This window comes from Manis pentadactyla, chromosome 2, assembly GCF_030020395.1.
Source record: "Manis pentadactyla isolate mManPen7 chromosome 2, mManPen7.hap1, whole genome shotgun sequence".
In the NCBI taxonomy this organism is placed as follows: Eukaryota; Metazoa; Chordata; class Mammalia; order Pholidota; family Manidae; genus Manis; species Manis pentadactyla.
In genome coordinates this window covers 228,830,499-228,846,241 of record NC_080020.1, presented here as the reverse complement: position 1 = coordinate 228,846,241, position 15,743 = coordinate 228,830,499, and the positions used below count along the sequence as shown (strand labels likewise).

General features: G+C 48.4%; 1 protein-coding gene across 3 annotated transcripts in view; it reads left to right on the top strand.

The window, feature by feature from the left end:
* The window catches only part of RRM2 (ribonucleotide reductase regulatory subunit M2), a 59,354-nt gene extending 56,805 nt beyond the window's left edge, over nt 1-2,549 (top strand). For all 3 annotated transcript variants that reach the window (XM_036881788.2, XM_036881789.2, XM_057497455.1), the window contains exons 11-13: nt 147-251; nt 336-449; nt 527-2,549. In XM_036881788.2, coding sequence (XP_036737683.2) covers nt 147-251; nt 336-449; nt 527-679 — 372 coding nt within the window. In that variant the 3' untranslated portion in view covers nt 680-2,549. The remainder of the gene's footprint in view (nt 1-146; nt 252-335; nt 450-526) is intronic.
* The last annotated feature ends 13,194 nt before the right edge of the window (nt 2,550-15,743 follow it).

Sequence of the window (15,743 nt, the reverse complement as noted above, 5' to 3'; positions counted from 1 at the left end):
GGTGACATAAGCAGAGTAGACAGCAGTTGAATCATCTTCCTTTTGACAACTTAAGTGCTTTTAGTATGGCTGAGCAAGATGCAGAAGGAGATACGGCTGTTTCCTGCTCCACATTATAGTGATCTTAAACCTTCCATTCCTTCTAGGGTTTACACTGTGACTTTGCCTGCCTGATGTTCAAACACCTGCTACATAAACCTTCGGAGCAGAGAGTGAAAGAAATCATCATCAATGCTGTTAGGATAGAACAGGTGGGTGTGGAGAAGGGTCTCGTGTGTTTGCTAGAAAACATCTTTATGCTTCCGTTTTATTGAGATGCTGTGTTTGGTCTGTAGGAGTTCCTCACAGAGGCCTTGCCAGTAAAGCTCATTGGGATGAACTGTACCTTAATGAATCAGTACATTGAATTCGTGGCAGACAGACTTATGCTGGAGCTGGGTTTTATCAAGGTAAAGTATTGTTTATAGCCTCCTGGGTCTTTTGAAACTGGTGTTCTGTATTTAAATTTTGCTCTGAACCTTTTCAGGTTTTCAGAGTAGAAAATCCGTTTGACTTTATGGAGAATATCTCACTGGAAGGGAAGACTAACTTCTTTGAGAAGAGAGTAGGCGAGTATCAGAGGATGGGAGTGATGTCGAGCCCAACAGAGAATTCTTTTACCTTGGATGCTGACTTCTAAGTGAACTGAAGATGCGCTTTTTGCTGATTTTTTATTTTCCTTCTCTTCAAAAGAAAAAAATCAGCTACTTGAAGTATATTAACCAGCTACACCATACATTGTCCTAATGTTTGTTAATGGCATCTTTAAGCTGTGTAGCTACCTCAAAACCAATCTTGTTTATTAATGATGCTAGTGATCTTACCTAGAATGAAAGCGTAGACAAAAGCTACTGGGATTCCTGGGAAAGATCTTGCCTGTGCTTTGTTTTGGCAAACAGGCTGGCTGCACATGACTTCACCATGGCTCTTAGCAGCAGCAATCTTGGTGTCAAAGTGGGGCGACTCAGTCTTGTCCAGCAGGATTAAACTGTCAGTTATTACCACAGGGCTAGTGGAGGACGTCAGCCTCGTTGTTCCAAAGCAGCTATTAAAGTTTACTTCTTGATTTGTATATAAAACCGGCACTTTACACACAAATAAACGTAGTTTGTACTGTTAAGGTAGAGGCCTGACTTAACTTTGTTGGTGTCTATACCAAATGCAGAGTGTTCTATTGACCACGAATGGGAACCAGTTTAAAATTTACTAGGTGACCAAAATAAGTTAAACTTGTGTAACCTAAGCATGTTATTTGTATTCTTTATTTTCTTTAATGAATTAAAGTGCTTTTTAATGAACTGTTAAGTCAGCCCTGGGCATGCAAAGGTATCAGCCAACTGGTGCCATGTGGAAGACAGGTTCTGCTTTGCATTCTGTAGTCCGAAGTCTGTGTTGTGGGATTAGAGAGGGAAAGGAGCTTCTGACCTAAGTCGTTAGGAAGTGAAGTGGCCTGGGCTGACTGCTGGGAACTTGGGTGTGTGTGTTGGACGGTGTCATTTTATTGCTCAGATTGTGTTTTACCCCACTTCAAAGTGAAAGATCATTAGATCTTAGCTGGGATCTACGATAGTATTGTAAATTGATTTTCAAATCATCCTTGAACAAAACAACCCGCCTGAGATCTTGTTCCTTGTTAAGTGGTAAAACTAGGTCTGAAGTTGGGTCTCCTGAAAAGTCCTTTGTTCTGATTTTGTTTTAATTTGTGTGTAAGTAGGTACTGTTCACCTAATCCATTTATATTTACTACATTCTTTTTAAATTAGAAAGTTTTTTTACTATATATATCCTTTTATATTGCATCTATAGTTCATTCTTTGAAATAATTTCCCAGTATTATATCTTGCAGTTAATAATTAAGTAGATACTGTTCAGTGCAATTTCTAGCCTAAACCTGAGTGTCTCCTTGTGAATTCTTGAGCTTAAGTAGAAAACTAGTGCTGAGCTATTGATACATATTCCATTCATATACTAATTTCAGAAGGAAGTATACAGTAATAGGTACATTTAGTAGGGCTAGTTTGAATCAGTCTGCCTTTGTTTCCCCCAGAAAAGCCAGGATATTACACAGAAGGTCATGCATGCTGTATAATGACCTTTGACCACATTTGTTAACATATTGTCTCATGTTGGCTGATCACTGGCCTGTCCTTTTGTCCATTTTCATCATTTATTGTCTAAATGGTGAAATAGTCAAGTTAAAAGTTTCTTTAATATTGGACTCTTTTCTGTCCTTTAAATTATTGTTACCTAAATCCAGAGTATGTGGTCCTACTTGTGCAACACAACAGTGAATAAACCCTGCCCTGTGCTGCCGTGCATGGGGAAGTAGGAAGCAGATTTTGGGGATTGCACCTCCCATTATCTGTGTGATGTCAGATCAGCTTCTGCCAAGTTAAATTCTGTTTCCTAATCTGTTTAAAGGGAAACAGATTTTAGTCTAAAGCATTTCAAAGTATCTTAAAAGTAAATTCTGCACAAGTTAAATGATTAAAATAAAACTTTTTATGTCAGTTCCTTGAAAAAGTTTGTGTTTTGACTCAGGAAGAAAAAACCAGGAAGTATTTTCATAAAGGCTTATGAGTTTGTTTGCTTTTCCTCACCTGGGGTGGGGTGGGGTGGGGGCGCTTTCCTGGTGCCTGTTCTGGCACAAGGTACACAGGAAACACACCTGAAAGCTGGCATCCAGAAGTATCAACTACAAAACTGCTTGTGGGGTTTGTGGAGACAGGGCTGTGTGTGTACCTTGCTGAGACGGGTGATTCACTGTTCCAGGCCATTCTCTGTTAAAACAGTGGGGTGGGAACAGGTGGGGCTGCAGGTCTTCCCAGCTGGCTGTTCGCTGTGCTCTCCCTCATCAAATTGACCTGTTGGGACTTCTGCAAGGACTTGCATGGTCCCTCTGTCTATAAATGCCCTTCCTGACCCAGTCCCCCGACTGCATAAAGCCTTTTAGAAACCATGACACGCTATGTGCCCCACCACTGTGGATGTGCACTCATCCATTTAACAGAGCAGCTACTCGTTAGGTACCGTTCTAGGGGCTGGAGGTGCGGCAGGGGCTGCCACCCTCCCAGTGCAGTCTAGGAGGAAACTGATGCCTACATCTGACTGGCAGGTGGTGGCACAGTTACGGGGCCGGAACGGAAGGCTCAGCAGAGGATGTTAGATGGATGGGAGCGTCCAGGAGAGGCCTGGAGTGGGTGAGGTGGGGAGTGGTCTTACTGCTGCTCCTGCTTTCCTTTGTAGTTCACGTCAAAGATGCCTTCTGTGTGTCTCAGAAAGGAGAATGCTCATGGGTCCAGTGCTTATCTCATCTCCCTGCCTTAGCATGAGGCCTCCGGGAATCAGGCCCTGGTGGATGAGGGAATTCTACTGGGCTGAGTATTTTGGGGTTGGGGGTGTATAATGTGTGGAGAAAAGGTGTGCTCAGTGTCCCAGAGGAATCTAGCAGAGAGCTTTGCCTTTGCACCCCAAAAGTGCCCAGTGAATGCCATTTGATTTGTAATGTCAGGTTGATCACAGACCTGTTGGGGATATTCAGGACAGCCTGCTCTAAGAGATCAATTTGAATAGTGCCACTGTGGGCAGCTGGTAGTCGTGTGTCCACCTGCTGCCCACCTATGCTGGCTGCCCACTCTTTCTGGATCACCGCTCCCATGCTTCTCTTAGGGACCTCCATCAGAGTTAAGTGTGGTCAGACCACTGAGTCAGAATCATGTGCTGTGGCCTGTGATTCAACCTGAGGACTGGCTCCTTGCAAAATCTCTGTGGAAATCCCCAGGAACCCCAGTGAAACAGGGCTAGGAAATAATCCCACTGCTGTGGGGGAGAAGATAAGTGTGTTACTTTTCTGGACTCAAAAAATCAAAGCCCTAAGCTTGAACCTGTCAAGAATTTGTGATCTAGGAACTCATGGAAGATAACATAACCCCAACCCGGCTGCCTGTGATTCCCACATAGTTCACAATTGTACATTATAAAAATACAAGGAAAAAAACCATGTGATCGTAGGAACAATAGGTATACAAGTCCCAAGACCAGGTTAATAAGTGATAGAAGATATAATGTGATCAGGGGAAAAAACCCCAAAACTATTATGGAGGAATAGGCAATTTTTTTTTTAACCGGCTAGAATTTCTAGAAATTCAACACAACTGGAATTAAAGCTCTTAGAACTAAAAAACAGAACAGCTGCTTAGTAATATTAGACAGCTAGGGGGTGAATTAATGACCTGAGGATATAGCTGAAGGAATTATTCAGAAGTAGATGGGAAATAGGAAAGAGATGTGGAGGAGAAAAAGGAGGGCATGGGATTTCTAAAGGAAGTTCTAACAGTGGAGAGAATAGATAGACAATGAAGGGAGAACAATTAATTGTCCAGAATTGACTCATCCTCAGAATCAGAAACTCCAAGAAATCCCAAGTCAGATAAATGAAAATAAATCCGTTCCCAGATTAATTTGTAGTGAAAACTGCAGAGCATATGATCGGAGATCATTAATACAGGAATGGTAGATTTCCTCTAAAGGAGCAATCATCAAGCACAAATTTTCAACAGCAGCAGTTGAAGCCAGAAGATTATGGAACCAAATCTTTTAAATGCTGAGAAAATATTGGGCTAGACTCATTCAGAAGACAACCTGACAAAGTTTATTATTCACATCCCTTCTCCAAAAGATGGAGAATATATTTAGGAAGAAAACAGCCGAAAGGACAGTGGTAAAAGTTCGTAATCAGGTAGTGTAAATGAGCACTGGTAAGACCAAGTGGATCTAGAGTCCTGGGCTACAAGGTAGGGGAGGCAGTGCCTTGAGGTCCTTTCGCTGCGACCAAGGAAGCTAGAGATGCTGATTACCTAGGTATTTCAAGTTACATAGTTGTGTTTGAAATGTCAGGGTAAGCTCCAAAGGTGTCATGGAGTGTAACTTGCAAAGCAGTAGCTGAGTAGGGGAGTAGAGCAGGCATGATCCGTTTAACAGAAGGCAGAAAATAGAGGGTAAAAAGCAAAAAGGTAAATGGAAAACACAAAGTAAGATGGTAAAAATAAAATCAAGAAGTGCAATAAATATAAATAGACTAACCAGCTAAAATGCAGAAACTTAAGTTTCAATTAAAAGAATTCTAGCAATAAGCTATTTTCAAAAGTTACATACCTAAGAATGCAAAGGGATGGACAAAGGTGGGGGAAAAGATGCTAAGCAATGTAACGAGAAAAGGACTTTAAGGCAAAAAGGCTTATTAGGGGCTACGACCTGAAGAATGATCTGGGAAGATAGTTATAACTGCCCTTGACAACATTACTTTGGATTCCTGCCTCCTAGATTCTGGAGGAGTCTAGATGCAGTGGCTTAGGGGATTGTCTTACGGTTCTGACCGTATAGTCTTTATAGTCACTGTCTCTTTTTATGTCCTTCCCTAGTGCTTTGCATAGTCCCTGGGTTTGCTTTTATGCCAGTTTCAGAGAATCCCTGTCTATGTGCAGCTAGTTGGAAGCTCAAACCTAGAGCACAGCCTTTATCCACTGTAACTGGCAGTTGCCTTTCAGGTTCCTGCCAGACCTGAGGAGATGCCCCATCTTCCCAGGACCACCAGGTGGGGTTGACCTAATGGCTGGTCATGGCGTGAACAGTGCAGGTCACGCAGTTTGGCCGCACTGACGTGGAGACGAGGGGCCTAGGTCTAGGGGACAGCAGATGGGAGGACCTGCAGACAGGAATGCCTGGGTGCTCCTAGTTTGGGGTGGCCCAAGCCTTGCTGCATGTGGCCTGACCTGGAAGTTGAAAGGACTAGGGCCGAGGCTGCCTGTGACCTAGAGAAGGCCTCTCACTCTGCACCCTTTTGAACCCTGTGGAGACAGGAGAGGGGAGCTGCTGTCCCTCCTGGCTTTGGCTTGTCTTCCCCTCAGAGGCCACTGCCTGACCTCTCGCTCACTATCAAAAGTCCCCTGACCACAGCCAGTGGGGTACTAGACTCCATGCAGCCAGGCCCCAGTCCCTGTGAGCTGGAGCCAGGAATATAGGACGAGTTCAGCTGGAGGCAGGCATGGCTGCTTTAACCCCTGGCCTTGGAGTCTAGGGAATAGGGGCTTGGGCTGCTGCAGCCACCTTGCAGCCATGAAGGCAGGCCTGTCTTGAGTGTGGGGCCCACACTCGGGAAAGGAGAGCCGATCTACAGAGAAACGGTCTTTGTGGCTTTGTTGATCTTCTGACTGTAGCCATGCCTGATTTCTGCTCCCTGGATTTTTCACTTAGGTAAGTCAATACATTCCTAACAGAATCAGGTTGCTCTTCTCACTACAGGCCACTGTTACACCTGAACAGAATCCACAGCCCTGAGATCATTTGATCCACAATCGCCCTGGGATCAAATGAACAGCGGGGAGGGGTGGCAGGGAAGATTAGCCCCATTTTATAGATGTGGCGGAGGAGCTCAGGGAGGTTGTGTGCCTTGCTGAGGACCTCATAAACAGTGGCCACCAAGACTGGGACTCAGATGTTCTGGCCCCATGGCCACACCTGTTCCTTTACTACAGAACCTTCATGAGAGAATGGGCACCCTAGGCCTCCTTCACACTGACCCCCAAGAAGCTGCTCTGGCTGCTCAGTGAGGATTGCATCCTTGCTCCCCTCATCCAGCTTTACCCCGTGCCTAGAACAGTGGGGAGGCTGCACTATGCCTAGTCCCTGACACCATAGCCATGTGGCCTGTCTGGGCAGGAGCCTCTCTTGTTTGTAAGTTGAACGTCCTCAATGGACTAGGCTTATGACCCAGGGAGCCACTCCCGACTGGCTTCCTCCTGGGACTCCCAAATAAGGTTGCAGTCCTGTGACACATCAGGTTGGGGAGGGAGCCAGGCACTCAAACTAATTGGAATCCCAGGCTTAGTAACAGCCTCCTGGGGAGCAGTACCTCACCTGGAGGTGGAAAACAGGAAGGTACCAGCTGTTTCCAGAATGCACCAGGGAACAGCTGGCTGGGTGTGGTCTTGCACGGAGCCTCCTCTCCACTGTGGGGTGGGGACACCTCTCCTGCAGGGGCCCAGGACAGGCTGGCCAGGACCTCTGGAGAAGGGGTGAGAATAGATGCTGGTCCATCCTCCCTGGGTGTGCCCACCTCCACTTCCCGTCGCTGAGCTGCGTTTCCACTCCACAGAGAGCCCTTTTGTTTTTGTGGTGCAGGGACAGTGGCAAAAAGGCTGGCTTTAGAAAATGTCACTGAAGGAATTAGGTGGCTGTAGTGCCTGGAGGATTTTTTAGAACAGCCTTGTAATTTACAGACCATGCAATTCACCTATTTAAAGTGCAAACTTAAGTGGTTTTTACTATATTCAGAGTTGTGTGACCATCACAACAAACAAATTCAGAACAGTTTCCTAACTTCAGAAAGAGACCCTGTGCTTATCAGCAGCCCCTCCTGGCCCCTGGCAGCCACAGCCACGCATTAGTATTCTGTCTCCATAGGTTCATTGGCACATTTTTGAGAAGTTCAATAAATAGAAGTTATTAATGGGAAAGGCCCTGGACTTTATTTCTAAGCAACCATTTACAATCTTAGAGGCAGCAAAGAGGTGATGGGTCTGCCTTGCAGAGGGAGATTTGATTTACATTTCAGAAAGTTCTTTTTACCCTTGGCATATTAGAAAAGCATTTTGCATTAAAAAAAAGATTCATGCATTGCCTGGAAGGGGACTTTGCCTGCTGAATCGGAGCTCCTGTGAGCTGGCTGGTAGACCTTCATTCTTTCCCTCCCAGGGTCATCCCACATTATCAGAGCCCTCCTCCCTGTGTGCTCAGTGCTGCTGCTGGGGGAAGGGGATGGAAGGCATGGGGTCAGAAAACTAGGCCCAGGGGCCATATCTGCTCTGCTGCCTGTTTTTGTACAGATTCTGAGCTAAGAATGTTTAACCATATATCAAAAGAATATTTTGTGATGCATGGAAATGATATGAAATCTACACTTCAGCACCATAAATGGTTTCCCTGGAGTCCAGCCACACTCCCTTATTTATGTATTGTCTATGGCTGCTTTCACGCCGTAACGCAGTTGTATCATTGTGACAGGCTGTATTTTACGCAGAGCTAAACTTTTTTCTGTGTCACCCTTTCCAGAAAGCACTGGATGGCCTCTGAATGAGACGTGACCTTGCTTCTGAGGGGCCCACAGTCCAGTCAGGAAATGCAAAGTGGTAGGTGGTTGGTAACAGGCCAGAGCCAGCAAGTCCCTGTGCAAGAGCTGATTATTAAATTTGGGGGAGTTTTGTGAGTGTACTAGCTTGCTTGGGCTGCCAGAAGAAAACATCACAGACTGGGTGGCTTAAACAACAGGAATTTATTTCTGCACAGTTCTGGAGGCTGCAAGTCGAAAATCGAGGTGTTGACAGGGTGGGTCTGGCCTCTTGGCTTGGACACGGCTGCCTCCCCGTGTCCTCACGTCGTCCTCCATCTGGGCGAGTCCTGATCTCTTCCTACAAGGACAGTGGTCGGATTGAATCAGTGCCCTCCCTTACGACTTCAGTTAACCCTAATTATCTCTTTAAAGAACCTATCTCCAAAAATAGTCGCATTCTGAGGTTCAGACATGACTTTCAGGGGAACACAATTCAGCCCACAACACTGAGTTGGTTAAATACAGCCATCATTTAAAAATTATGTAAACATAATATTAAAGAGGAATGTAATGCCTAAAAGTCTCTTACTACATGTTACTGTTCCCTGGGTTAATCTGTATGGGGGAGGACTATGTGTGCCGCCAGCATCTCTTTCCAATTCCGTGTTCTCTTTGGTAGCCCTGAACCAGCTTTGCTGGGAGTATTTGCACCATGGGAATTAGTAAGTGCTGCAGTTCCGAGTTTCCTTCCAAAGAGCCAGTTGTTAAGCATTGACCAGCGTGCCACTGGTGCAGGGTGTGAGGTGCTGAGTTGGAGGTCAGCCTGGGCACGTGGCTACAGAGGAGGATGTCAGGCTTCAGGGAGTCTGGAAAGGCTTTACAGACCAGAACATGCCAAGTAGCATGTTGGAACATGAGTGAGGATTGGCTAGACTTGGGTGAAGGAGGGATGACATGGGTTTGCAAAGCCCTGAGGCAGGGCAGTGACCTTGTGTCTGAGGATGGGGATGATGACAAGTTGGGAGCATGAGTCACCTGGTCGGAGATGACGAGAGGAGCTGTGAAGGGACCTGGAGCACCATGCTCAGGAGGTTCTACCTGACCTGGCAGTAATGGGGAGCCATGGAAGGACTTGGAGCCAGAGGGTAGGGGCGGGCAGTGAGAGGGCCACTGTCTTTGCCTGTGTGTGGAGAGCTTTCTCTGTGCCCTCTGCAGGTGGAAGGTTCTGCATGAATGCTCGTTGAATGTTTAAATCATCCCATTCATTCTGAAATTTTTAACAGGGGACTCAGCCTTCCATCTCCACTCAGAGTGGGAGCTGGAAGTTATCTAAATGCTGAGCGGAAGGGGAATGGTTAAATAAATTATGTGGTATCTATACAATGGAACAGCTAACCAGTCATAAATGATATATATGAAGGTTATGTGGCAGGCAAATGGAGAACCACTTACAGAATGGTGGTAAAAGAAAACAGAACATGAAGTTGTATATATTACAATGATGATGCATAAAAATATGTGTACATATGGGTGAAGACAGGTGGTGTCACAAATGGAGAAATGAAAACGGTTGTCTCAGGTAGTGGGAGTGAGAGCAGTTTTTCTTTCTGTTCTGTTTTTCTGTTTTAATTTTCCTGTAATAAATATTGAAGAGTAGTCGCAGCAACTAAGGGCTGCACCTCCTCAGGCAGATGGCTGTTCCGGACCCAGGAGGAGCCCAGGCAGAGGGCACCAGCCTGCGGCTGTGGGCTGGGCCGGGCCTGGGCCTTCTCACCAGAAGCGCCTGGAGTGGAAGGCGAGGAGCTGGGGACGTCACGGCCACCTGCAGGGCCCTGGTGGTGATTCGTGTGTGCGCCCACTCCTGCAGCCACCTCTGGATGTTGCTCAGAAGGCTTGGGATCTTGCTGGGACCAGGAGCCAGTTGCTTCTGCCCAGGATGGTGGGCCCGGAGGGCCGTTCTGAGGTCCCTTTCAGCTCGGGAAGCCTTGGGATTGGAGCCTGATGAACAGGTAAGTCCTGCTCTGCTGCTTCTGGGCAAGGAGCCAGGTGTCAGAGCCCGGGCTTGGAGTCGAAAGAGCCAGCAGTAGCCCACTCAGGCCTTCCTTCGGCAGAGGGAGCCTGTGGGGAACTGGTGTAGCCATGTGCTCCCCTGCTCCGTTTGGTTTGGGCCTGAGAGTCCACGTTCCTGGGAAGTAACTCAGGGGGCTGAGTGCTTTTATTTGGTGGGGGGGAAGGGTTAGGGGGAGGGGGGAGGGAGAAGGTCAGCCTCCATAAGCTGAGAGCCAGCCCTGCCAGAACCCCAGGCGGGGTGGGGCCCCTCGGAGGTTCCCCAGGCCCCTACCCTCGATTTCCTTATCCTCCCAGGTTGTGTCCTTAGAAGGCAACATTCTTCCCGCTGAGTCAGCCCACCTGTCTCACCGGGCTCCGTGACCTGATACCTCCCGCCCCAGCGGCGACCCCTGGGTCTCCTTTGCCCTTTGCCTCCCCTCTGCCCCTCTGCTCCCACAGGGTTTTCTCCTAGAGCTTCACACCAGTCTGCGGAATAGCAACTGTTTCCTCAGTGCAGGTTTGGGGTTCCAGACCTAACATCCAACCAAATGTCTCCACTTGGGTGTCCCACCGACACTGCCACCAACTGCACCCCAAATACTGGTCATCTTGCTCACCGAGTGCCACCCCCAGCTAGGTCAGCGATCCCCTGCCAGGGGCTCTGCTATTCTTCGTGTGGCCTGCAGGGGGAGCCACCACTCTCCTTGCTCCCCACCCCGACGCTGCTGTGCAGCTTGCTGATGGGCTCCCAGGGGGCACCACCGTGCAGCCACAGCCTGGGGGAGGTCACTGTGGCCATCTCTGCTGGGTATGGGCAGGCTGCCCTTTCCCACTTTGCCCTGTTCCAGTCCATTGCCTACACAGCATCCAGAATGGTCTTTTAGGAAGCAAATCAGGTGACAAGCCTGTGTCTCTAAAGCCCTCAGGACCCCCTTGCCTACAAGGTGAAGCCCCCCCTAGCCTGCGCCAGCCCGGGTGCCATGCTGGCTTCACCTTCCCAACCCTGCTTTGACCATCACTGAGCCTAAGGACTCCAAACACACTGCTTCTGTTCTTCCCCACCTTTGCCTGGGCCTTACCATCAGCTGACTTCTGTTCTTTCAGGTCTTGACCTTGAGGTCATGTCCCCAGGTACCTCCCCAGACCCAGAGGGGCTGGGTTAGGGGTTCCTCTGCTCCTGTGGCCTCCGCAGTACCTGCTCCGAGCACTTACCATACAGAATTGTACCCATTTGCCACTTTTCTGACCCCCCCTTACCCTGGGTTATGAGTCCCCTGAGGGTGGGGACAGGTCAACTTCAGCCAGCCTCTGGCACAGCCTGGCACTCCAGAGTCCCTCCATGGATGGTTCTGGAGTGAATGGATGAATGAGCAGGTGGGAACTGACTTGGGGGAGTTGCTGTCCCTGGCACAGCAGCAGGAGGGTCATGCTAGAGGGGCTTGAGTGAGGCACTTGACCACCGAACCGCTAGCCCCTGCCAGGTAGCCAGTAAATGGGGCTCACTTCCCTCTCCTCCCCTCTCCCCTTTCCCATCCTGGCTACTGCACATGCTGACTATGTCCATCTTGCCACTGCCAGTCAGTCACAGGGCCTTCTGGAGACTGTCCAACAGCAAGGACTTCTAGGCCTTTAGGGCCTGGAACCTGAACCAAGGTGGAACCCCCAGGGCATGCTGGGCCTTGTGTGCCCAGCTCTGGTGGGGCTGTTCCCCTTCGGAGGACTCACAGCAGGTGGAAATGGCAGCCAGCACCCGAGGCATCTCAGGGCCTTTAAGGTCAGAGATGAGGCCTCATGTCTACTTGCTAATGCACAATTTATTTCTTTTTCAGTGTTTTTGAAACCTGTGCTTGGCCAGATGTTCACATGGTGTGGTAGAAAATGAGTTTTGTGAAGCTATTGGCAGAGTACCATTTGGCGTGCCTGGGGTTCTAGAGATTTCTGGGGTCTTGGGGCTGCAGCTCCAGCTGCTGACAGCTGCCTGCCTTCTCGCCTCATTCAGCTTTTGAGTCCTGCAGCTCCAACGGCCCAAACATGTGAGTGACCTTATGGTTCTGGCCCTTCAGTGATCCCCGATAAACTGTTCCAGTGTGTAGGTGGAATTCTGATCTTTAATAGCCAAGTTGAAAAATTGTAGGGCTTTTACTTCCTTTTGAATGGAAGGCCCCCGGAAGTATTTCTACCTTTGCTTCTTTGGAATCTAAGAAGTCATCTGAGCCCAGAGGAGGTCAGCAGGTGGAGAGGGGTCACTGTGGCACAGCTTGCTCAGGGGTGCACTCAGGTTCCCACGGTAACAGCACCGAGGATGTCCCACCTCTGTTGGAGGACAGGTGCGAGGGGGGCCTGGAACCAGGTCTTGAGGGGCTCTCAGTGCCGTGCTCAGCAGTCTGAACTCAACCCCAAACCCTTGCTGGGTTTGAGCTGGGGAGTGACGTGAGCAGCTGTGCATTCTGGAAAGGCCGGAGCGTAGGGGGTTAGCACTGCCTTCTGTCCCTCTCCTTTCCCAGAGACCTCGTATGCCTCACAGCCAGAGTGTCGGGAAGCCCCAGTCACTCTTACCCCGTGCAACCCAGTCCAGCATTTTCTATTCTAGTCGGTTTCATTTTTTTTTAATGCTAATTGCAACCCTCTCCATTGATTTCCTGTCTCCCTGAATGTTTTTGGTTTGTAGTTTGAACAACACTGGGTTGGAGAGAGGGAGGTGGAGGCAGCACCTGGGCTGGGGCTGTCCAGCAGGAAGCAGCGGGGGCACGGGGCTGTGTGGCACCTCGAATCCAAAGGCTCAGCATGTCCCCATCAAGAGGCAGAGCAGCAAGAGGGGGCCTGTTATTGTGCCATGTTGGGGATCTAGAAGCTGTGGTTTCATAACTCAGACACTCTGTGTGGTGTCTGAAAACCATCTCATTAAATGTCACATGGAATCAAAATAGAATTCCATCTCTGGGACAAAGCCCATGGAGTCAGGAGCCAGGCATTCTGAATCGGAACCAGACGGTCTCATGGAAGCTGGGGCTGCAGTCCAAGGCAACGCTGTCTCCACAGCCGGCCTCCCCGCTCCTGGCTCACATCTGAAGGCTCAAATGTGGTGGGTGGTCCTGGAGACCAGTCACTTGGAGGAATCGGAGGCAGCTGAAGGGGGACAGTCACAATAACCCCCTTTTGTCACACTCTTAGGTACCTGCATTAAGCTGAATCGTCCTTCCTTCTGGGAGGGACACTGAGGGTCAGGGAGACTTCAACCTGGGGTCGCATAGTGGGCGAGAGGCGGAGATGGGGTTTAACTCCAGACCCGCTCTCATGCCCATCTTCCTTTCTATGTCCTGGGCTGCTTCTTGCTATAGGTTTTTGCAACTAGGTGACCAAAGTTAAGAGACATGCACAGGTTAAATCTGAGCGTCAGGGGCGGGGCTTGGGCCTCAGCATGTTTAAAGCTCTCTGGCAACCCGATGTGCAGCGAGGTCTGGGGACCACTGCTCTAAGTCTGGGAAGGCTGTGAGTAGCCTTTGTGTCCATGCTGTCCGGCACCTACGGGCTGGCCCACTCATTCACCCTCTTCTGGAGGCCTGGTAGCCCAGGCCCTGCAGCCCTGTGAGCTCATTGCTGCCCCCCACACCCAACCCCTGCCCCCAGCTGGGTGCTCACGCCCCACCCCAGCCCCTAGGTGGACCAGGCTTGGAGGTCAGGAGAGCTGGCGGGGTAGTGGGGGTGGAACAGGCCCCGAGGGGTGCCTGATGAGTTCGGAGGAGTGTGGGGGGAGGAGGCGGGAAGGGCAGTGCAGGGACCTTGCACCCACTGGGAGCATAGAGAGAGTGAGGAAGTCTGAGCCCTGGTTTCCTAACTCAGTACTTTTCACTTGATATGTACTCTGTCCTTCTATTTTTCTTAGATTGGCTTTGTTCGTTTTTAAACTTCCTACTTTGGGCACATAATTGAGTTCCTTTGTTTATTTAAATACAAGGATCTGTTTATTTAAATACAAGTTTTTAAGACTATGGATTTTCCTCTGAGGACTCTTGGCCAAATCCTGTAGAATCTGATATGCGATGTTTTTGTTGTTATTATTTCTGTACATTCTGCAGTTTGGCTTTGGGCTTCCGTGATTCACGAGTTAGTAGAACTTTCCTCCCCGCGAGATGGTAGGTAGCTTCTCCCCAACCCCCAATATTTTGTCATAGGTTTTTAGTTTGTTTGGTTGCATAGTGATAAGGGAATGTTTTACATTATTTCTGCTTTTTGGAATTTATTGAGATTTTCTCTTTGCTACTTTGGAGTGCTTTCATTTTCTTTTTTTTCCCCAGCTTCATTAAGGCATAAATGGCATATGATTAGCTGTGCATATTCAACGTGTGTTACTCGGTAAGTTTCGGTGTATGTGTACACCTGTGAAGCCATCCCCGGAGTCACACTGACCAACGTCCCTGCTGCCCCGTTTCCTCAGGCTCCTTTGCGTTTGCCCTTCCTTCCTGGAGCTCTTACCCTTACCCCCTCCCCAGGCAACCACTGATCTGCTTTCTGCCACCATAGCTTAGTTTGCCTTTTCTGGAACTTTATAGAAATACAACTTACCGTATGATTTCTTTTTTGTCTGGCGCCTCTCACTCACCGTCATGATGCTGCAGTTCAGCCAGCGTGTAGGACCAGGGCTCATCCCCTTGTACCGCGGAGGAAAGTTCCATTGTGTGGGTGCGTGGTGTGTGCTTCTCCGTTCGCCTGTTGATGGACATTTATTTGGGTTGTTTCCCCTTTTTGGTTCTTATGAATAAAGTTGCTGTGGACATTTATGTAGAAGTCATTTATGGACTTGTGCTTTCATTGCTCTCAGGTAAATACCTAAAATACCTGGGAGCAGAATGGCTGGTGACAATGACAGTGCAAGGTGCACGCCCGTGAGCTCACGAGAGCGAGCCCAGCTCAGTTCTCTCGGCTCCACAGCCTTGAGTGACCAGCCTTTCAGACTGCAGCCATCCTAGTGGGCGCCACGTGTATCCCCCGTAGATGTAATTTACTTCGCACTAGTGACCGGTGACACCGAGCACCTCTGGGCACGTGCTTATTTTCCATACATGTATTTCCTTTGGTTAATTGTCTATTCAAACTCTGTATCTTATTAGCTGTAAGTGTTCCTTGTATATTCTACATACACATCTAGTGTTAGATACATGATTTGTAAATATTCTCTCCAGCCTGTGTCTTCCCTTTTCATTTTCCTCACAGTGTCTTGAAAATCAAAAGGTTTTGATTTTGGTGAAGTCCCATACACTTTTTTTTTTCTTGTATCGTTTGTATTTTGTATATCCTGTTTAAGAAATCCTTCCCAATTATTAAGATCATGAGGATTTTCTCCTATTTTTCTTCTAGAGGTTTTTTATTTTAGCTCTTACATTTAGACGTATCCATTTTTTTGTTAATTTTTCTATATGGGATAAGGTAAGAGTCATGGTTTATTTTCTCGTGTGCGTGTGGCTGTCCTGGAGGAGAAGTAGGATATGCCAGCTCCTGCGCTGTGTTTAAGCTACAAGGCCTCATTTGCCTGGGGTTGCTTTAGTTGGCA